This window comes from Peromyscus californicus, unplaced genomic scaffold (assembly GCF_007827085.1).
Source record: "Peromyscus californicus insignis strain IS unplaced genomic scaffold, ASM782708v3 Scaffold_16__1_contigs__length_79575227, whole genome shotgun sequence".
Classification (NCBI taxonomy): Eukaryota; Metazoa; Chordata; class Mammalia; order Rodentia; family Cricetidae; genus Peromyscus; species Peromyscus californicus.
In genome coordinates this window covers 66,319,649-66,343,079 of record NW_026294458.1, presented here as the reverse complement: position 1 = coordinate 66,343,079, position 23,431 = coordinate 66,319,649, and the positions used below count along the sequence as shown (strand labels likewise).

The window sequence follows — 23,431 nt, the reverse complement described above, 5'->3', positions numbered from 1 at the left end:
CTGAGTAGTTCACCTGGGAAAGGTGCGTTCATTTAAGAAAAGACTGCCTTTATTTGAATTCTCCCACTCTTCTTTTGAGTTTGTTTATTGTTTTTGTTATTTGTTTTGCTTTATTTTATATCACGCTATATAAAAGAAAGTTGTGACATCATTTGCATTGCTGTCTCTTTTCTTATAGTCAATATCTGTTTAGCTCTGGAACTAGGTTATAATCTCCTGAGGTTCATGTTGCCTTGGGCAGGTTTCTTGGCAGAGGTTTCTCACTTGGGAAGTAGATTTATAGGCGATGACATCATTGCTCTGTGGTGTGAGATGCATGATTGATGCAGTTCCTTTTTTGTTGTTGTTGTTTTGTTTTGTTTTGCTCTGGTGGGAAGTTTTGAAGTGCCCTTTGCCGTCCACACATCTGTCCGTCCGTCCATCCATCCATCCATCCATCCGTCCGTCCATCCATCTAGTATGAGCATGTTTGCTAGAATTGCATCAGGGATAGGGATGTAATAGTGGGATGGTCAGTGTTAATCATCAACTTGATAGAATCTAGAGTCGCATGGGAGACTGGCCTCTGGGCATGCCTGTGGTTGATTATCTTGATTGTGTTAACTGGGGTGGAACAACTGGCCCTCTGTGGGTGACACCACGATTCCCTGGTCAGGATACTAGACAGTATAAGTGGAAAGGGGGAGCTGAGAAGCAGGTTGTATTCATCATTCTCTGCTTCCTGATTGTGAATGTAATGTCAGAGTGGTTTCGGGCTCCTCCTGCCTTTATTTCCCCACATTGATGGACTGTATCCTTGAACCATGATCCAGAATAAGCTCTTTCTCCCTTAGGTTGTGTTTGTCAGAGTATTTTATTACAGCAGAGAAACTCAGATGATAAATAGAAACTGTCCATACACTGAGAAACTTCTTTTCATTCCTGAATGGCATATTCTGCTCACCCATCTAGACTCATCTTTAATGTTATTTCTACCTGAACACCTTCCATAGTGCACCCTGTTCGATTCATTCACTATGATGGCCCAGTACATACTTCATTCTAGTGCAGAATGTAACCTCTTCATTCTTCAGCAGATATTCATTATCTATTGTGTGCAGGTTGTGTTTTTAATGTGTGGGGATACCACAGTGGATAAAATCAAGAGAAATTAATTTCACAGCTTATGTGTTATTTTCCACTGTCCATCTTTCACCCTCCTGAGTATGTGAGTGTATGAGGGACATTATGTAATATTTCTAGATCTGCGGTGCAAGTCATGCCTAGGAACATTTCACATGAAATGTAAAGTTCAAAGAAAACAGATTCCAGAATTTAAATGAACTTATCTCTCCCATGTGTTTTTATATAAACACATATATAATACACATGTGTATGTATACATTTTTGGGGGGTTAACATTTAAAAATGCTATAGTCTCTAATAGTTTGCAGTTTAAAAATTTCAGAATACAGAAATAAATACATAAATGTTGATACTGCTCAAATTGAAACTGTCCATTTTTGTATTTTACTCCTTGCTGACAGTGACTGCCAGCGATTAATTATGCAGCTTTTATATGGAGGAAGAAACTGAGATTAGTGATTAGTTAAAGGAGATGACATTGGGAATATGTAGGGAATATATAACCATCAAGTTCATCTGTGTAGGGAGCTTATGGACAACAAGGTCGTGGTGGCAAGGAAATTGGTTGTTGAACCATTCTCAAGGTCCTGAGGTCTTGGTGGGGGCTTTTTAGGCATGGAAAGTTGGGTAAGTTCTCTGACCTCTGTCTGACCTTTGGGTCTCCATGGTGAGGTCAGTAGGTGCACACAGCATGACACGGAGTGGCTTTTTTCTCTCTTTCAGTTGGCGAGTTCGTGAGCGACGCCCTCCTCGTTCCCGACAAGTGCAAGTTTCTACACCAGGAGCGGATGGATGTTTGTGAGACCCACCTTCACTGGCACACTGTCGCCAAAGAGGTACCGGCCCATGATTACCTTCTTACAGAGAGATTTTCCTGGGGGGCATACACAAACATTTTAGGACCTACTCAAGGCAACGAGTTCTTTATAGAAACCCTATACGAGTAACTGAAGCATTTTAAAAATTGAGTCTACTTTTTAGAGTAGTTTCGTTTGCAAGGCCACTGAACAGAAAATCCAGCAAGCTGCTGTGCGCCTTGTCTGCGTACATAGTTGGCCTCCTCTATCCAGGAACAGTTCTAATGATCAAAAATAGTGCCTGTTAGTTATATGTTTGGGCCATATCTTACAAATGAACATAAAACTGTCGTCTTCAATAGGTGTGACTTTAAGATGTACATCTTTTTCATTTGATTTTCTATTGTTTTTTTGTTCCATGTGGTTTTCATAATTTAACTAGCTATTGGTGAGTGCAGTTGTAGAACAAAGAAGCCACATGTCCAACCCCACCTCGAAGGCCACAGTCACCATATCATCTTTAAGTTATACCCTCCAGGTTTATATTCACCAGGCCACCCTGCCACCTTCCTTTCCACAGTGGATGAACCTGTGGCAGCATGCTCAGGCCTTTGCTAAGCCCGGCTTTTGACTAATTGGTGAAAGATTAAAGACAGTAGAATGCAATGTCACTTTATGGAATGATCACCCTCAAAATCGCACTGTCCTTTTGATAGAATTATAATGTTTTTCTCCTAAGTGGTTGTGTCGGGATGGTGGCGTGAGTGTTCTAGAATTAGGGTCCTTTGTGTATCTCAGGAGTTCACCACTAGGGTCAGTTTTGCATCCCTATTTCTTCTTAGGAAGGCTGGATATTTTTTCTTGTCCTAGCTGCAGGGGGTGCCACCATTAGCCCAGACCAGTCTGAGATCAGCAGTGTGCTAACTATCCTACAGTTAACAGGGCAGGCTCCACCCTGCAACATTTCTTTTCTTTTTCTTTCTACCAGGGATTGAATCCAGTGTCTTGTGTGTGCTGAGCTACTACAATCCCTCTTTGAGCTGATTCCCAGTCCTTGTTTCTACCTTGCATTTTGTGATACAGAGTCTTGCTGAATGGCTCAGCTTGGCCTTGAACTCACTCTATAGTTCAACCAGGCTTTGAACTTGCCACAGCCTTCCAAGTAGCCAGAATTACAGGTCTGTGCCACCAAGCATGGCTCCCCGGCAATTTGTGTGGTCCAAATGTCAAATCTGTTGAGCTTCAGTAATGAAAGAAAAAAAATAAAAAGATTTGACATTTTTTGCCTTTCATAGAATAGTGTTCTGACTCACCACAAAACAAACTTGCTTTACGTAAAAGTGATTTTGGAGGTTGATTAGCCAGCCAAGCTTAAAGCAGACCACATAATTTGAAGTGCAGCTTCCCAGCTGATAAATTCACTTTGCATTTTTTCCGAGTTTTCAAAGGAAAAATACTTTGTAATTAAGAAACAACAAACTGTAGATTCCTGTGATATATAAACATTTATAATTACATTTATAATATTTTTACTGCTTCCCTAGGCATGTTAAATTATTAATCTTTTCTCTGTCACCGGGAGATAGTTTCTTCATTTTCTATTAGCGTAGATTTGCGCTAAATTAACAGATCCCAAGAGAATCAAGAAGATCCTGAGAAAGAAATCCCTCCGCTGTGAGTTCTGATTTCTTTGTGACTGTAGAGGACAGTTTCTTCCTTCCTGGGAGTGGGACTCTGGGAAATGAGCCAAGAGACCGAGTATCCAGAATAAGGTGGAACTGAGTGGACGAAATCTGCATGTGGCGTAGAGGTGGGGATGGATAGGAGACATAGGAGACACCCTCAACTCCTGATAAACCATCATAGCCCAAAGCCTCGGCTGTTTGTTCCCATATGAGCCTTCTGAACCATTTTCTTTTAACCTTTGCTTTGTAGACATCAAAACACATTTAAAAAAAAATTTTTAAGATATTTTTATTTTATGTATATGAGTGTTTTATAGGCATCAGGTGTGTGCCTGGTGCCCAGAGGCTACAGAATCAGTAGAGGGTATTGGGTCCCTTGTACCTGGAGGTAAGGATGGTTGTGAAACATCATGTGGCATCTGGGGGTGGAACAGGGCTCCACTGTAAGAGCAACAAGCTTAACCACTGAGCCATCTCTTCAGCCCAGATGCCAATATAGAGTACCAAGCAGCACATGCTGACGAGCAGCACATGCTGACGAGCAGCACATGCTGACGACCAGGTTGTCAATGAATTCAGGCCGCAAGTCACCCTTGCCTTGTGAAATTGGTTCCGAATGTGTCTGCCCCGGCCGATTGTCCTGGCTGGGGTTGCAGTGTGCACCACACCTCTGCACCCTCACCATCTCCCCCTTCCCTTTGTAGACCTGCAGTGAGAAGAGCACAAACTTACATGACTATGGCATGCTGCTGCCCTGTGGCATCGACAAGTTCCGAGGGGTGGAGTTTGTGTGCTGCCCGTTGGCTGAGGACAGCGACAACGTCGACTCGGCCGATGCAGAGGAGGATGACTCCGATGTCTGGTGGGGTGGAGCGGACACGGACTACACTGATGGCAGGTAAGGCGGCTTTTGTCCTGGCTTTCAGAAAGGCCGGACCATCTCATATGATAACAGTGTTTGTAGTCTATGAATGCATCTTCCTGTTTCATCCCTTCCCACTCCTGTTACATTTGCTACTGGCAGACAAATCTAACCCCGAGGTGCTGCTGTGATTATCACCTGCCATTTAGCATTAGTGTTATTGATGAACCATCATGAAGCAATTTAACTGTTACATTTGACGGTCAAGAATACCGATCAAACCCCTATAACAACAGCCACTCGAAGTTGGTGGATGTGAGATCGGAGCCATGACTTGGGTCTGTCATTTGGAAATACTTTGCAACACTTTTCCAGGGTTTTTGTCAATCACGAACTCAGTACAAATTTTTGTTAAGGAAGAGTTGTTTTGTGTTTGTATGCGTGTATTTGCTTTGGGGAATTTCTTTTTGGGGGGCCCCCCATCATCATTTCCCATTCATAAATGCTTGCTGAAGTTCTTTAGCTGTCTTCAGTTTCGTGATCGCTTGTAGACACAATTTTTCCCTCCTATTCCTTGGGATCTCGATCCCTTAATCCATTATCCTACGTCCACTTTCACTTGGAGACCAACACCCATATTCAAACCATGAGGCTAGGAAACCAGAATCTCTGAGTTAGAAATATGAGCTGGTTCATTGGTTGATCCAGGCTATACCATACCACCAAATGTGGGACTCCAGCTTTCCACCCAAGTCCTCTCAGCTGCTCCCCAGTGTTAACCAGCTCAAACATGAGTCACAAAAGGTATGGTTACAGGGTAAAGCTTCCTCACTTCAGCCACGGATGTTTCTACATGTGTATGCGATGTTTCTAACCATTTTACTAATATGAAAGAACTTACATACACCAGGAATCCTGTCTTTTCTATTAAGATGAGGCTTCATTTTAGTGCCTGTTTCCTGAGTTTGGCAGGACGTGTGTGTGTGTGTGTGTGTGTGTGTGTGTGTGTGTGTGTATTACAGTCCTTTATGTTCCTTCTTTACCATTTTTATGCATCCATCTATCTGTTTTTGAGACAGGATAGAGACTGCACTGAGAGCTATGTAACTCTGGCTGGTCTAGACTTGCTATGTAGAATAGGCTGGCCTAGAACTCACAGAGATCTACCTGCCTCTGACTCCTGAGTGTTGAAATTAAAGGCTTCCATTACTACACCTGGCTAATTGCTTTGCTTCCCCTGCCCCTAAAAAAACTACATTTGATTTATATTGACATAGAGCCAAGGGAACAGAAAATAGATTTCTCAGGTACTTCTCAGTGATAAGAATTCAGTCTATGTGTAAGCCTTCTGTGTGCCAGGCAAGAAGTCTCAGAGAAGCAGAATTTGCTTCTAAGACTTTTTTTTGCCACTGAGTGAGTTAGGGGTTCCCCATTATGGCTGCCGTCCCCCCTCCCCCATACCTCTGTTCCATGTGCCACACGTGGGACAGGCATGGGTTCAACTTAATTATCTCTTTTTCTAGAAATGAGGTGGCCCAGTTCTCACTCACAAGCCCGTTACAGTCCTTTCTCAGCCACGTCTAGATTTGAAAGTTTCAGAGGCTTTTGGAACAAATCTTGTCCCTAGGTCTCTGACCACAGAATGCCGATACAGTCAGCATTCAAAAAGGGAATTCCAGTTATGTAGCCATTGTGTTTCCTCATAGGCTGCTGGATACTCGACTTGCTAACTTCCAGTTACTCAACTGACTGTGGACTGAGAAAATATGTAGCATGGCGTTTAAACCTGGAAACTTCTATCGTTGGTGTTAAAACTATAAGGCACTAGATAGGTATTTATAACCATGTTGATGATCTGGTATTGATGTCACAAGGACACTCGTGTGTGTGTGTGTGTGTGTGTGTGTGTGTGTGTGTGTGTGTGTGTATAGACTAGAGGTCAACATTGGGTGTGTATTCCTTAATTATCCTCCACCTTATTTTTTTAGACATGGATGCTAAGGAACCAAACTAGGGCTCTCATGAATGAGTGTGTGGCAAGCTCCTTACCAAAGCCCTATCTCCCAGCCCCCATGGGGACTTTTTAATTTTAAAATGATTATTTTTATTTTCTTGAGAGCTACCAGCCTTTGCCAGGCTTCTTCCCCATGTAAGACATTTATATGTATCTTGTAAAATCGCATTTTTATTGGATCTGGTGTTCCAGGAGTCTTGATCTTTTCATCCTACACTTTTTCTGCCTTACTGACACCATTGCAACCACCACGGGCGATATTGTAGGAAAACACTGAATCAGCGGCCCTTTCTCTTGCTACTGATCTAGACAGAGAGCTTTGTATTTTGACCCAAGTCTCTTGTTTATTCGTTACGGGTCACTGAGTAACTGTACCTTCTTGATACCCATCTCTGATTCTATGACTCCTTTCTGTTCTCACGGTTACAAACACCAAACTATGAGACGTTTGTTTTTCTCCTTTGAATGTACTGTTTGAATGTCCTATGCTGCCTCCTGGAGAAGGCGTACAGTATGCTATCCAGACCAGAGAGAGAGCACTCAGACCTCAGTCATCACCTGAAGGGGACAGGCACACTGGGTCACATGGTCACTCTGTCATCACCATCCACTTGAAATGCTATCTGGCTCCTCCCTAGTCATCCTGGTTTGTATTCTGTTTCAGGTCCCCACCTCCCTCATCCCTTAGAAACAGTGTACCCTTAGTGGTTCCAACTATTACTGTGACCTTACATCTGAAATACTCACCAGGTCTTGTTCCATTTCACAATTGTCGTCGCAGCAGCAACTTGCAATCCATTGACCCTCCCTCCCTCCCCCTTTCTTTCTTCCTTCCTTTCCTCTTTTCCTCCTTCCTTCCCTCTTTCCTTCCTTCCTTCCTTCCTTCCTTCCTTTCTTCCTTCCTCCCTTCCTTCCCTCTTTCCTCCCTCCCTTCCTTCCCTCCTTCCTTCCTCCCTTCCTCCCTTCCCTCCCTCTTCCCTCCCTCCCTTCCTTCCCTCCTTCCTTCCTTCCTTTCCTCCTTCCTTCTATTCTTTGCCCCTGATCTTCCTAATCAGGACAGATAGAACAGATAACCGTTTATATACCCCACACGTCCTAGACTTGCTGATACCCTCATGTTTCTAAACACACTTTGGTCAATTCTCAAGACCAGGGTTAATTTCTTCCAGTAATTGCTTCTGAATTTTCTAAGCTATCAAGTTGTGTAACGGTAGTTAATTCCATTTCTTATTCATGCTGTAACATCAGCTGAGACTTTAATGTTTCTAGATGCACTTAATCCTCCCATTTGGGGCCAGATCATCTTCCACATAACAATCCATCCAAGCCAACCCCATTCACCTTGGTCTCTAACATCACCTTGCCTCCTTGCTGTACCGATGACACTTTCATAGCTAACCATTGCAGATTTCTACAGCAAGGTACCTGGTTTTTGGTTGACGCTCAGTATATGTTAATTAAGCAATAAGCAAGTCTCCCCTGCTACCTAAATGTCTCCTGTTCCTTCTTCTAGCCCCTTGTCCCTGTCTTTGTCTTTTTTTATTGTGGGCTGCCTGGATTCCTGATTCCCCCCATTCCCTCTCTTGTCTTGTTGGTCTCACTGGCTCCGCTTCCTTTACCTATATACCTGTTGTTTCTTGAACTACGGTTCGTGAGTTCAGGTCCTCCTTTAAAACCTGGTATCTTGGGAACACAGCAGTGACTGTGACAGTTCAGCACTGCACCATCCTTCTCGACTGCCCATCACTTTTCCGTTTTGTGTTTTTGGGTCTTTGTTACCATAATTGGAGAGAGTTGATGGATGATGATGAGGTAATTCTTGCGATGCCAAAGTAAGAAAATGTTGTAACATATAGGAAAAAAATAAGATTAAGATCCATCCTGTGTTTCGGATGTCTGAAACATTACAGTGGATGTGTATGATAGCTACAAAATAAAACTTATTTTGCTCAATTTTATTTTTCTCCAAGAAAGAGTAAAAGTCAGAAATGCCATGTCTTCTTACAGCTAGTTAGAACTGCTCAGAAAGAAACTCAGAAGCCCAAATTTATCCAGTGGTGGGGTTCCCAGTGTTAACAGCCCGCCCTACTTCCTGGAAGTTTGTTTTTATGTGACTTGGCTGGTGGGAACACCTGGCATAATTTTGTACACATTAGGTACTCAGCAAATATTTGAGTAGAATTGGAGTGGCCTTGACATCAAATACATACATAGATGTAGTCATAATAGCCAAAGGTCAGCATATATACTCAAACTAATTGGTATTTAAAAAAAAAAACTAAGGAACATCATTTTAGATATGCAATAATTACAAAACATTGCATCAGAAATCTCTAAAGCTAGAAATGATGTTAAAAAAAATGCTGAGACCAAAGAAAAATAAATGGTTTCTTAATGACCTTTAATGTGGTGCCTACATGAATATCTTCTTTCTTCAGAAGTGAGATAAAATTGTAGTTATGAATGAAGAAAAGACTACCTTTCTAGGGCCCTTGTATAAAAGTCAATCTGTGTTTGTTTTGCTTTGTGTTTTTGGCAGTACCGACCATTGTACCTGAGGCCTTATGCTTGGCAGAAGACAGTTTACCACTGAAATACAGCCTTTGCCCTTTTTTGTTGTTATGTGTTTTTAATTTCCTTTTGAGACAGAGTCTCCCTGTGTAGTTTGGATAAGCCTTCAGCTTTCTGTCCTCTTGCGTCAGCTTCCGGATTAGCGAGGATTGTAGAGATGTGTCACCACACTGGCCCTTAATGTCCATCCTTAGACTTTTTCATTCTTTGTTTCTAACTGCCAAGTTGAAGCTCTTAAAAAAAAAAAATGTGGGCAAAAATCCCAGGAAATACAGGTTATATTCATGAGACTACCAGGTGCTGGCAAGCATTCTGTGATTTAAGAAATGAATACACTCCAGTTAAGAGCAATAACTCCCCAGGGGGAGTGGTTTCCACTTAAGAGGCCTTTGGAAATATCTGCATGCATTTTTGATTGTCACAGTGTGGGTGGGAGTGAGGTAGGAAGGTCCCTGTCATTGGGGGGTGGCGAGGGTGGAGATGAGGGCATTGCCAAACACCCCACAGTGTCCAGCACAGCCCTACAATATTGTGGACTGTGCTGATGTTAGAAAACCCCAGTGGGGCTGGAGAGATGCTCAAAGGCTAAGAGCACTGGTTGCTCTTACAGAGGACCTGGGTTCAATTCCCAGCACCCACATGGTGGCAAACAACCATCTGTAACTCCAGTTCCAGGGGATCTGTCACCCTCTTCTGACCTCCATGGGTACCACATGCATCTGCTGCACAGACATACATGCAAGCAAAACACCCATACACATAAAATAAAAATATGTAAATCTAAATCTCAAGAAAGCAGTTTTGCCACGTATCATGCATCGTTCATGCCTATAGTCTCAGTACTTGGGAGGCAAAGACAGGAGGGTGTCTTAGAGTTCAGGGTCAGCCTGGTCCACGTAGCTTGTTCCACACCAGCCAGAACTGCATAAATAAGACTCTGTCCAAAAAAGGGCTGGGGGGAGGGAGAAAAAAAAAGGAAAGAAAAAAAAAGAAGAAGCTCCAATTTGGAGGCTCGTTTAGCATTTTCTTCCTCTCTCTCTCTCTCTCTCTCTCTCTCTCTCTCTCTCTCTCTCTCTCTCTCTCTCTCTCTCTCTCTCTCAGATCAAAATAAACCTTCCTAACTATAACCTTAAAATGCTGTCATCAAAATGTGCTTAATACAATAAACTTTAATTAAGACTTCTCATTTGTACCAAATTATTTTGTGACATCTAACTATAATGTACTTTTTATTACAGTAAAATACCATTATATTTTCTGGGGGGAAATGTCATATTTTAAGATATTCAGTTCCTTTAAAAGAATGGGAAAAAAATCTGTCTTCTTAATGTCCATTGCATTCAATTTGAAGTTTTTTGAAGCTGTTAGATTAGGGGGAAATCAGCATGGTTTGATCTGATCTTAAATACAATATTTCCAAAATAATACAATAATTCCAAAAACACTGCCATCATGCACTTTCTATTCTCAGTCTAAATGCTTACTCCTTGAGTTCTGTTTATTGGGGTTTATCATCTGTTGTATTCCACTGTCAGATGCTGCACCGCAGGCCAGTGCTAAGCACAGAGGCTCATGAACTGTTCACCAGAGTCTTTGTAGGCAGCAGGGGAGGTTCAGATCAAGGTGGGATTTGCGAGCTGCACCATGCTAGGTTTAGTGAGTGCAGAATCAGTTTCCTTATGGTCCCTGTACACCCAAGAACCTCTCAGAGATTAACAACCACATGGTTTTATAGAGAGTCCCGTTCACAAATGCATGGCTTGGAGTTTTTGAAAAATGGCTATCCAATCCAGCAGGAAATTTCATCACTTCTGTCTTCAGTGATGATCCTGATACAATTCACAGCCTTACCTGATACCCAGCTGTCATGAGAATTTATGACCTGTCTGCTTCAGGTCAACACTTTCTGTCTTTAAAATTACATGAGAGAGGAGAGAGGGGTCAGGTTTATTTGGCCATACATCTTCTCCCTCGTATCAGTGGGGTTGAAAATCTTAGAATAATCTTGCTCGATTTCTGCCTTGCATTTTGAGAAAATGCCACTGCACGCTCAAGGGAGAAGAAAACGCTAATGATGTTAGATGGACACCAAGTGAATCCCACAAAAGATAAATTAAAGCCTTAAATCTTTGTCAGTGGCTGAGTCAAGAAAGAATGGAATTGATGAAACAGCACGTGGCTTTGAGAAGCAACTGTCACAGTGCTGGCGTGGCAGCTTCTGGCGCTGGGCTGGGCTGTCTGGCTCTTCTCGGAATAAAGGGACTAATTTGAAAATGATGAATAGGAGAATAGCAGAGGCTTGTGCTTCTCCCTTGAGGATGCTGGCTGCCACTACCAAGGTCTTATTAGAGGCGCTGAGTTTCTGTATTTAATAGACTTGGACCGCATAGACATCAAGAAGGAAAACAAATCGCTTTAACAGCCTCTACCAGATTACAGACGTGAGGCCAAGCCAGTGGGGTTTGTTTGGGTTTCTGAGCAGGTGATGGCAGAAAGGAGGGCCTTTGCTGGGCAGGACTTGGCTGGTGCTATCTGATGTGCATCTGGCAGTGGACAGTGCTTACTGAGCCCTGGCACACACTGCCCAGTAATAGGAAATCATCAAATGGCACATACCACACACACATTTGTAAGTGTTATTGGAAGGGCTGGGTTATTCACTGCTGGAGATTTTTAAAGCAGTGAGCCATAATCAAGACAGTCAGGCAAGAGTAAGCAAACAGAGATCCTTATTATTTTGACTGGATTCAGGTACTAGCACCCACAGGACTCTTTCATTCATTCACTCACTCATTCATTCATTCATTCATTTGTCTTTCAAGCCTTGGCTGTCTTAGAACTCTGCCTGTAGACCAGGCTGGCCTCGAACTCACAGACATCCTCCTGCCTCTGCCTCCCTTATACTGACGCTAAAGATGTGTGCTGCTATCGCCCGGCTTCTAATTTCTTGGTGAAACTGGAATCAGGTTTCAATAATGTCATCTTTACTGTAAAACCCCTTGTTTATGTGGAATTTATCACTGTCTCATGTAAAAGTAATTTGAAAAATTTAATTTGCATATTAAATTGTTATGCCCAAAGATGTTTCTCTTAATAGAACTACACGGCATGAACTGGTAGTACCAATAGCTTTCCATAAGAAACTCAGCAAAATATAAACCATATTTTTTTTCTGTAGAAGGAAGTCAGTCATTAATAACTTAGGCAGGTTTGAAACCACACCCTATCAGTCACCACGTTTATGAAATAACGTTTCCAGTGGACAGGGATTTAAATGCGAAATTAACGATGATGGATTTGCCCTGTTCGGCTGGAACTAGGACTAGTGAGTCCAAGTAGGTAAGAAAAGAGAAGTCCCGTTAGCAAGCAAGCTGGTCTTTTTTTCACAGTAGAGGACTCTTAGACAGAGACCCACAACTAGTCAAACTGTAAAGACTAAGACTGTGGAATGTTCAGCCCTAAATGACATCTGTGTCACGCTTCTGAGGCTCCGGGATCGTCACAGAAAGTGTAAGAGCTGAAGGTTGCAGAAGGCTCCTACCAAAGAAAGCGGTCTGGTTTTGTTTTGTTGTGATGTGATCGGCCCGCTGCACATGTAAACCCACAGCAGCTGTGACTACATACACAAGACCAAGCCAGTCAAGACTCTAATGTGGCTGGTGGAGGGGCTCAGGAAGCCTCACTCCTAGCTGAGGAACGACTGGCAGTTGATCACTTCATGGGGAGCGTGTGTCAGTTTTCTTCAGGCCTGTAGCCCAGGGTAGGTTGCCCACGCATCCATGGTTGGCCCTGTGCCTAGGCGCATGCCAGCGCCACCACACCAATAGACTGCCTGGTTAATATGTAAATAAATAACGAGTACATGAAGTTGGGAGGTGACTGTGAAAGGGGGAGATGAGAGAGGAGGGGGAGGGAGGGGTAAGATAGGATGAATTTCACCAAAAGACATCGTAAACGTGGATGAAATTCTCAAAGAATAAATTAAAACATACATTTTTAGAAAATCTGTATCGCAGTGTTTGCTTTCTGATCTGCCGACTAGTGAACGAACACATATGTACTATGCAGACTGGATCTTGAAGAGAGGCACACTGCGCTGGGGCTGGGAATGTCCTGGTCAGATCTCTCAGCCAGCCCCCATCCCACGCTGTCAATTACAAAAGCGCTCTTTAGGGCCCTGAGCCCAGTGTTCACTTCTGTCAGATAATCGTGGTTATTATAATGCATTTTCTCTTCAGTTGACTCTTCTAAGGCCTTGTAACTATTATAACTGATAGTAATCGATAAGGACATCTTAGGCCTTTTGTATTAGATGAGGCTGAGAACATCTTAAAGTAGCTGTTGTTGGGAGTAAGCAAGTAATGATATTCTTTTTTATATGCCTATTTTATGTTTTAAATATGCAAGAATTATTTTAAATATGCAAGAATACTGGAAAAATCTGATTCCCGATGACTGGAAATTGTCTATTAAATTAGTATGTGGTTGACATTGGTTCTCTTGGATATTTTAAATAGAGACTTAGTGGCTGTTGAAACTTTCAATTGCCATATTTCAAAAACTTCCATTATAGATCTCAGTTATGCATTTCAGAAATGCAGAAGAATTATAAGCAAGAGAAGATTAAGCTTTTAATCTTCTGCCCCCTGAAATAACTGTTCATTCCTATCCATTGTGTAACCTTTGATATGTTAAGCGGCCTCCAGCAGAATTTTATAGCTACTGTTATTGGAAAACTGGAGCCAAGGAGTTGTACAAACAGCAGAAGTAGTACTGAAGTACTCTCGGTTTATGAAAATGTGTCTACAAGGTAGTCCAAGACAGCAGCGTCTCATTTAATCACAGATTGCTCAGATGCTAAGTCCACCGACACAGGGTTTCTAGGCACCTATCCTATGAGACGCCGACCTCATTCCAAACCCATGCAGATGCTAAAACTCCCTTAGCATCCCAGGACCTAGAGCATGTGTAACAGGTAGCCTTCTAACTTCCTTCTTCTTGACAGCCTCTTTCCTAAGCATGCACATGGGAATTGACTATGTAAGTATTGCAGATACACATTTATGACATCTGTGGTCTTTAATTTGACCCCTAAATTAAGTATTCTTGCTGTCATCAGTATGAGTGACAGGCTTTCCCGCAGACCCTCTTTATTTTTCTATCGGGAAGCAGTACGTGCACAGACAAGGCCCAGACATGTGTGGGCTCAGGAATGCAAACATTCATAGCAGATTCTCGTCACAGACCACCTAAAGCTTAAAAGGCAGTTGGAATCCTTTATTTCCTCTACTTGTTAGGAACCCCTTTCCGTATGTAACTTGCCTATCCTTATCATTTCCAGCCTGCTTTTCTTGTGCACTCTTTTCTCAAGACTTTTGGGTCTTTCTGTTTATTGGTTTATAGCCAATAAACACTGGTCACCACTGTTTGTTTTACATTGTCCACTGATTTTCTGTTCCCTGGTCATCTTTCTTAGGTTATTGTAGATTTTCCTCTCTCTCTCTCTCTCTCTCTCTCTCTCTCTCTCTCTCTCTCTCTCTCTCTCTCTCTCTCTCTCTTGTTGTCTTAACTTTGAACAACAGTTAAGTCAAATCGTTCAAGACTTACCTCTTCAGCCCAGGCTGCCTGATTATTTTACACATCAATGAACTCCAAGGTGTACAGGTGTTGTTCTTGGCTGTCCACCTCTCACTCGGGTTCTATGAAATCTTTTCTATCTTTAAAAACACTTCCTGAAGTTAGATTTGGGGGACTCCACATTGTTCCTTCTGCAAATTCTGCCAGGTTTGCATTCACCTAACTCTGTCCATCCTTGCCAATACAATCTTAGAACCTTAAAAATAAAATGCCTTAAAAAAACAAACAAAACTGGAGTACCCTTCTAATGTGCACTGCCCTTAACTTTCTCCTATACATTCATCCGTTCCACCACGCAAACTTGAGCTTATATCCTCTATAGAGGAGGTGCAGTGTGGAGCATGTGCATACATAACCCTGACATAGAACTCTCCAAGATGCACAGGTAGCTTTCCAACATACTAAGAAACTGACGTGCAAGGAGAATACTTTGAAGCCTTGTTTGGAGTGATGAAGGTGATGATGATGGGTATCATTTATAGAGTTTCGTAGAATCTGTGGTTTTATGGTGTGTGTGTGTGTGTGTGTGTGAGAGAGAGACAGAGACAGAGACAGAGACAGACAGAGACAGAGACAGGGAGAGACAGAGACAGAGAGAGAGTGAGAGATATTCTGGAGATTAAACTCAGGTTCTTATGTTTCCAAGGCAGCCACTTTACTGACTGTGTTACCTCCCCAGCACCCTGGTCTACCTTCTTCACATATTTTTAACACTGACCAGCCCCTCCACCCAATTACCGCCCCAGGCTTCTCCAAACCCTACTGACTCAGTACCACACAAGCCAGCTTAGCCAGCTCTTGTATCCCAGAACAGACATATCTCTCTGCCTATAATACCCTTCCCCTGACCCAGGAACATGGACTGTTTATTTTGGTCTTGGATATCAGCTCCTTTTTTCACAGAAATGAAACTAATCACCCCTCTTAGAAGAAGCCATTCTTCACTATTTCAGTCTTGGCATCCTGCCTTCCGTGTCCTGACACTGACCTCGTGTTTTAGCCTTTGATTTGCTCCTTGTCTTTTTCTCCTCCAATGGGATGTGCACTGTGAGGAAAGGGAGCTGACTCTCCTTGTCCCTTTGGGGACCTCCCTTCTAGCACGTCGCATCCACCAGCATTCTTATTGCTTCCATTATCATGTGGTTTTGGCTTCCATGATCTAAAAATATTAGCTAGAAATTTCTAAAATTAAGCTTCATAAAGTTTTCAGTTGCATGCTGTTTGGAATAGCATGGTGACATTTTGTGCCATCTGCTCCTTTTCTGCTCGGGACTACGATCCACACTGTGTATGTTACCTGGCTGTTAGTAACCATCTCCATTATCAGATTGGAAGTTCTGGTATTATGATAATTTTTTGTCAACAGAAGCCATAAAATATCATACCATCAAAAAAACCATAACAATAACATACTGAGAGAAAAGGACTATATTCATACAACTTTTACTATAAGGCACTATTCTAATTGCTTTGTTGTAGTTGTTGTTTATTTTTTACTGTGTCTGATTTATAAGAGTAAACTTTGATAGGCATATATGTAAAGGGGATAACATCTCATAATACATATGGAGTTCAGCACTGTCTACAGTCCCAGGCGTCCTCTGGGGGCCTTAGGACGTCTCCTCACACACAGTACTATTTCAAACATTGTTCCCAGTTAAACTCTTGAATAAAATCTAGATGCCATCTCAGAATTTCTCTCACAGGTCTCTGAATTGGCACCAGTCTTGAAATACACATGTAGGGTGATCAGGGAAGGAAGCGAGAGCTGTACAATTAGGTGTCTGAAGTGTTTCTATTCTAGGTGATAATGTAAATGTTAACAATGCACAAAGTGAATGGCCATCTGGTCCATTATCTGTGGTCTTTCAGGAATTGTAGCACTTTGGTTTTTTTTTTTTTTTTTTTTTTTTTTTAAGGGACAATGTTGTTTATTTAGGGGTCATAAGAACACAAGAAGGAGATTTCTCATAGACTGTTTGTGGTCCAAATTTCTGGCCCTTCATTCTTAGCTGTCTGTTGGACTTTTTCCAACAGTATCTCTCAGCATCTCAAATCCATCATGATCAAAGCCGAATCCATTAACTTCTGCTCCTTGCCACCCGTTCCTCCTGCTCTATCCTGTTGCCATTAGTAACCATCTCTACCCCATGTCTCCATCTTGAAGCATCAGATTCATCTTCCCACTGCACCCCTCCATCCAGATGGCCACCAGTTCTGTTATTTTCTGGAACCTCTCACTTTTCTCAGCCTCCTTGGCTGTGCTTCCCCAGAGCTTCCTCTACACGGCACCTGCCACTCCCTTCACCTGTCTGGCCTCCAGGCTTCTGCCAGCTCATGTGTGTTGATGGATGACCAGTCTTCCACACTTCTACTTGAAGCTTGTTTGTTAGGAGCTGCATCCTGGTGGAATTAGGGTCCAGAGTCTTCAGCCTTTAAAACAAAGTTTTTCATGGTATGGCCACTGCCTGCCTTCTGTTCTCTGTGAATGCTCGCTCCTGCTCTCCAGCATACTCAGCTGCTGGCAGTTTCTGCAGGCCCTTCGTCGGTTAACCTTTGTCTGTCATGCCCTTTGCAATGTGTTCTTCCTGTAGCTTCCCACTCACTTACTTCCTTTCTAGTTTACTATATGGTGAGGCTGTTCTTCAGTCTTCCTTTCCCAGATGTTGCCTAATCTCTCTCTCTCTCTCTCTCTCTCTCTCTCTCTCTCTCTCTCTCTCTCTCTCTCTTTCTCTCTCTCTCTCTCTGTCTCTCTCTCTCTCTCTCTCTCTCTCTCTCTCTCTCTCTCTCTCTGTCTCTCTCTCTCACACACACACACACACACACACAGAGAGCTAACACATCATTTATGGCACTATTTTATTCATGCTCACTTGTCCACCTCTGTAGGACTCTGACCCTGTGGTCAGCAGTTGCAAACCTGCAAAGTATCGTGCCTCTACTATGCAGCCTGTGTGCACCAGTCTGTGCGCAATAGATCGGCAACAATGTTTGACTTATACATTACACAGTAAGGATGAATAATAACTCATAATAAAATAGAACCATAGAGCTGCAGCAATAAAAGCTACTCAAAGCGCATAGATTGTTTCTCTCAGGAACTTTTCATTAAATATTTTAAGGCCATGGCTGACCAAGAGTAACTGAAACCATGTCTAATCAGGCGAGTTACTGTGTACTTAGTGTCATATTCCTCTGTGGAAGAACAAAGCATTCATGAAAGCAGCTGTTGTCGTGGATTTAACCTGAACCACCATACGTGGCCACACTGTGAACGCGTTGCCCTTGACCCTCTACATTTTCTGCATTGTTTAAGGAATGCGGGTGTCTGGTGCTCTAACTCAGAGTTTTTCAGACACTTCTCGAGATGTTTGTCAAGGCAAGAAACAGGGCTTACTGGAAAAAGAAAAACAATTACAGTGGAAAACTAATTTTCATATCTAGAATACGCTTTCCTCGGTGTTCCACCTACCCAAGGTTTTCATGTTACAATAGTAATGGCCTCATTTATTTTACCTTTAGTATATATACAACTTAACATACCTCTTTTCTTACTTCAAACCCTTGAACCAAAAAGTAGTAGAGTGTGTGGACGGTAAACCCTGCAGAGCCCTGCTGTGGCTTTCTTTCCTTCTATTATTTTCCCCTTACTTTTCTGAAGATGAGCCAAGAAGACATGTCTGTTCCTCCCTGAGAGGCTCACTTGAGAACCTGGATGTGAAAGATATTACAGGGAGTTTGCACTCTACCGTAAAAAGGGGTGCAGGTTCCTATGGTCACTTCCCAAATAAAACCACTGTGGTTTTCATAGACACAGTCAGCTTCCCTTTCTCCTCCCCAAGGTCCCACCAGAGAGAAAGAGTTTTCACTAATTTCTTGTGTTAAGACCGTCCTGGAAGGCTTGGTAACCAGTTAGCTCACAGATCACCGGCAGCTTTGTATTCGTTCTCATGTGTGTAGACAGTGGTAGAGGGGACTGGGCACATTTTCTAAAACGCCTGTTTCATAGTGTCTTCTCCAGCTGCCTGTGTACAGTACTTTTCTCATGGCTGGGACCAAATACCCGAGAACCAGGGAGGGCTATAACTCCAAAGTTTCCCCTAAAGGGCCCGTTTCCTAAAGGCTTTGCAGCTGCCTAAGGCAGCGTTACCACCTTCTGGGAACCAAGTATTCAATACATGAGTGTATTGGAAACACTGCACATGCAGACCATAGCATTACTTGGAAAAGTAAATGCTCACCCCCACTACTTACCCCAGTGTGTCCTAGGTAGCTTTCCTGATTTCATTTCCCCCTTTGCACTCAGCATCTTGTAAAGTGACAGGATGCCATCTTTGATTCCTTAGTCTATAGGATGTACGTACCAGGAGGGCAGAGAAATTCTCTGGTTTGTTTCTTGCAGTCTCCCCAGAGAGTGGAGCATACCCTAAAACCTAGTATGAACCCTGTTGAGCCAATGCGTAGAGATCATGAGTTCCCCTACCCTCCATCTAAGACCTACACACAATCACCTGCACTTACCAATACCAGGCTCTTCAGGAATTTGCTCATTGAGAGTTTTCTGCCATAGCCTCTGATGAACTAGAGTTTTGTTTTCTCACATCAAGAGTTTAAAATGATTCTAGGACATTTTATCACTGCAGATGCTTCTCCTTAATCCTACATGGCTCATAAAGCTGTCCAGACAATACATTTTTTAATATATGACTTGTCTTGCTTCCAAGATAGTCTTGAAAAAAAAGCACTTTAGCCTTTTACTGTAATTATCATCCAGATTTAGAAGCCTTGCCAGAATATCATTCTACCATGCTTTTTTTATGATACTGAAATATTTTAAAGAAAAGTTCAGTCAAGAGCATACTAAATACGTCAGTGCATCTCTAAAATCACTTCTTTACAGAACCCACTGATGCCATCTCACCCACCAAATGAATAGAAAATTTTCAGTACCATCAGATACCAAGTTCATAAATTTGCCTAATTCCTGGTTTCTTTTTCTATAGCACATCCTACCTAACGCCATTGTTTTTCTAAGTTATTTTATTGTTTTACGGTTATGGGTATTTTTGCCTGTATGTGTGTCTGTGCATCGCATGTCTGCCAGGTGGTAACATAGGCCAGAAGAAGGTGTTGGATCCCCTGGAACTGGAGTTACACATGGTTGAGAGCTGCAGTGTGGGTGCTAGGAATTAAATAAATATTCTTCTCTTGAAGAATAGCAATGCTCTTAACTGCTGAGACATCTCTCCAGCCCCACCAAAGTTATTTGAACTCATAGGTCTCAGGGCATTTTTTTTAATGTTGTGGTACAAGCTCACTGAAGAATCTGAGCCTATTTTTCTGTAAACTGCCCAACCCTTGGGTTTGCCTTGTCATGCTCTAGACATGTTAGTTCAATTGTTTCTGCCTTGTAGACAGTCATCTTACCGTGGATACTGAGCTAGCAGAGGAAAGACACAGTTCCTCACAAGTGCTGCTAGTTTAAATGGAAGGCTTGTTGGGTCACATTCTACCCATCCCCTCCCATGAGTTAGGATCTGTTATGGAACAATAAACCATGGTTCAAGGAACTTAGACATATCTATGAACTTGGACATATCTATGAAGTGTCTGTCACCAGACACTTCTGATCCAGTCGGACCTCATTCTTTTGGGTGTCCTTGCTGTTCATAGTCATCAGCGTAATAGTGATTTGACATGCTTGCAGATCCTGAAATCATTGTCTATCCATTTGGCTGTCAACCCATGAGCTTCCCTTACTTTTTAGAGATATAGCTACCCTAGCACCCCATGCAATGTCCAGCCTTTCCACTTCCACTCTTGTCTCTGCATAGTTTACTCCACCTAGCAGCCAGAGACATCATTAAGAAATTAATCAGAGTGAATCATTCCACTTGCTGGTCTCCACCCTACATCTCTCCCTTCACTCGTGGCTCCTCACCTTGCTCTCTGTTTCTTTCCCTGAAGCTGCTGGACTTCACATTTGTGTGCCTGCCTTAACTGTCCCTACCACCTGCCCCCCATCCTTTCAGGACCCCACTCAGCATTCAGTAACTTTTCACCGTGCACTAGCCATTTTTCATGAGCAGTGTTTATTTGCCTTTTCCCAAGGAGTAAATACTGTTCAAGGACCTAAGTGAGCATGAGGGTACAAAGCTCTGCTTTCCAAGAAAACATTAGCTCAAATAAGTGAAAAAATATCTGGGTATAAGCAAATACGATATATGTTTCTGGAAACCAGGACAGCAGCATTTCAAGTGCAGTGTACATGGGGTGACCCAGAGCAAGTCAGGAGATGGAATGGCAAAGAGAGATACTTTGGAGTGATTCAATGGTTGAGTGACTGGTTGCGTTGCCTATTTATTCATTGGTTTATATTGAACCTGTATATATCTCTTTTACATCAATGTTTATCCACTAAGGAAAAAGCTCTGGTTTCTATCTTTCCTCTCTGTTAAAACTCAGTGTCCCTGTGAACTTACGTTATGAGCATACTTATTTGCGTATTACTCCTGATTGCATAATGAATGCATATCCCTGCCTCATCCCTACTGCTCAGAGGCCTCAGGCTTGTACAAGTCACTTTCTCCTTGGAATTTCTGAAGCTTATATTATACAGGTCCCCTGTTACTCATTCAGCAATTAGTTTAGACTCTCTCACCCAGAATAGGCATCACGAAATGTGTAATGACAACTCAGTCCAATTTCAAACCAAGGTTGGGGCCAGTGGCTCACTCTTAATTGCCTGAGTCATACAGTTTAGGCATCTCAATTTATTTATTTATTTATTATTCATTTATTTATTTATTTATTTATTTATTTATTTATTTATTTATTTATTTATTTATTTTGTCATCTTCTTAAAGTGAAAGTCTTTTAGTTGGGGCTCCAGCTGAGTTTGTGAACCTTCCTCAGCAAGGAATACTTTAGCTTTAAATGTCAAAAATCTTTGGAACTGGTATAGTGGTGAATAGTCAAAGTCTGTCCACTGAGCTGTGCCTACCCAGTGGTGAACCCTGGTAAACCTAATGCCACCAATGCATAGTTGCTATGGATTTTGCCTTTTTGGGTAGAAACAGAAAGTGAGAAGTAAAAAGGCAAAAATACAAAAGGACTGCCTTTTCATCCAGATGTGGCTTCTCCATGAAGTACAAGCATGTGTCCTGGCTTCTGGTTGTTGAGAAATGTGTCAGTCACAAGGCCTTCAAGCTGCAAAGGTTGCAGCGATGTGAACTAATGGGCTCTTTGGTTTTTATCCTCTCCTGGCATGGGAGGGAAGGAAGGCGTTGAGAATGACCTTGGGCACCTTACACAGTATCTTCTACAGGAGTTGTTATGCCTCTCTCCTGAGAAGAGCATTCACCAGATTTTTAGAAAACTTGTGACTGAAAGACTGATACTCCCTGCTAGCTACCACATGTCAACAAGGCAGCTACGGGAGATACGATCCAAAGGGCTCTGTCGTCACACAGACATCACGTAATACTGAGTTTCGTATATACTGTGCTTCCTGCTTTCCTTATGGACTGGTGACTAAAGTGGAGTGGGTACTCACATGCAGAAAGAGGTGATTAACAGTCATAAAATGGGATTATAGCAGCAGTACAGCAAGAATTACTTAAAGTTTATGATTTTTTTTTCTAGAGTTTTCCATTAAATGATTTTAGAGTGTATTTCATCGGGTAACTTAAAGTGAAGCCACAGTATTGTAGAGTAAAACAGGAAACACATTCTAATGCTACAGCATCAAAAGAAGGCTGTTTCTGTACACAGATCTGAATTAATGAAGTAGTCAATGTAGAGGATAATTTGTTTGGCTCATTCATCCTGGCTAGGTGAGGCCATGACTACAGGAGCTGTGGATTGGAAAGATGTCTAATTCATAACCCTGTACTTGCTTCTTTTTCTTTTAAGTACATGTAGTGTGCCGGGAGCTTGGAGGAAAAGATATGTTTGCAAATCCAGAGGCCCGAAGATTGCAGTTTTGATACTGAGAGTTCCCAGCCCCCAAGTATTTACAATACGAAAAGTGACTGTTGCTTTAGGAGAATCCACTTGAAGCCTTTTTTTCTGTACAGGGTTTTTGCATTAACGAAGAACCCAACACAACTCTACAGCTTGCTGAATTTTAAAAACTGAACATGACCAGGTAGCTGGCCTCCAGATCAGAACACCTACTCTGGCCAGCCAGCGTCACCTGCCACCTCGACTTTCTTCTCACCAAATTGTACAACTCCTGGGCTTATCTGCTGGACGTTTGCCTATTTTCATTATTATATAAATGAGCAGGACATGGTGGTTCATGTTAGTTATCCTAGCACTTGGGCGGCTGAGGCAGAAGGATCATGAAGAGATCAAGAGCAGCTTAGGCTGCAGACTGAAACCTTCTCTCAATCAATATAAACAAATAACTAAATAAATAGGCTCGAAGTGACCTTTTGTGTTTAGCATCTAATAGCCTTTTGGAAGTGGGGGTGCCCCTGACTTTGTCTTCCTTGGCCTGGCCTGTGTTGAGTGTCTCCTGGGGACCACAGAAAGCAAGCTTCCTTTCTTGCATATTTCTTCACATTCTCTGAAAATAGCAGTAATGATCTCAGATACTGATTTCCTTTCGAATAAACTTGACTTACCCAGTTAGGAAAGTATCAATCCAAAGAGAAAGAAAACATCTGTTCATCTTGGGTTGTTTTCTTTTTTGTTATTGTTGCATTTTTTTGTTTGTTTGTTACTTTATTTTCTT

General features: G+C 42.3%; 1 protein-coding gene across 1 annotated transcript in view; it reads left to right on the top strand.

The window, feature by feature from the left end:
* Nucleotides 1-23,431, top strand: part of App (amyloid beta precursor protein) — a 219,551-nt gene that overhangs the window by 86,195 nt on the left and 109,925 nt on the right. The window contains 2 exon segments of the mRNA XM_052741067.1: nt 1,849-1,961; nt 4,312-4,505. Of these exon segments, the coding sequence (XP_052597027.1) occupies nt 1,849-1,961; nt 4,312-4,505 (307 nt within the window).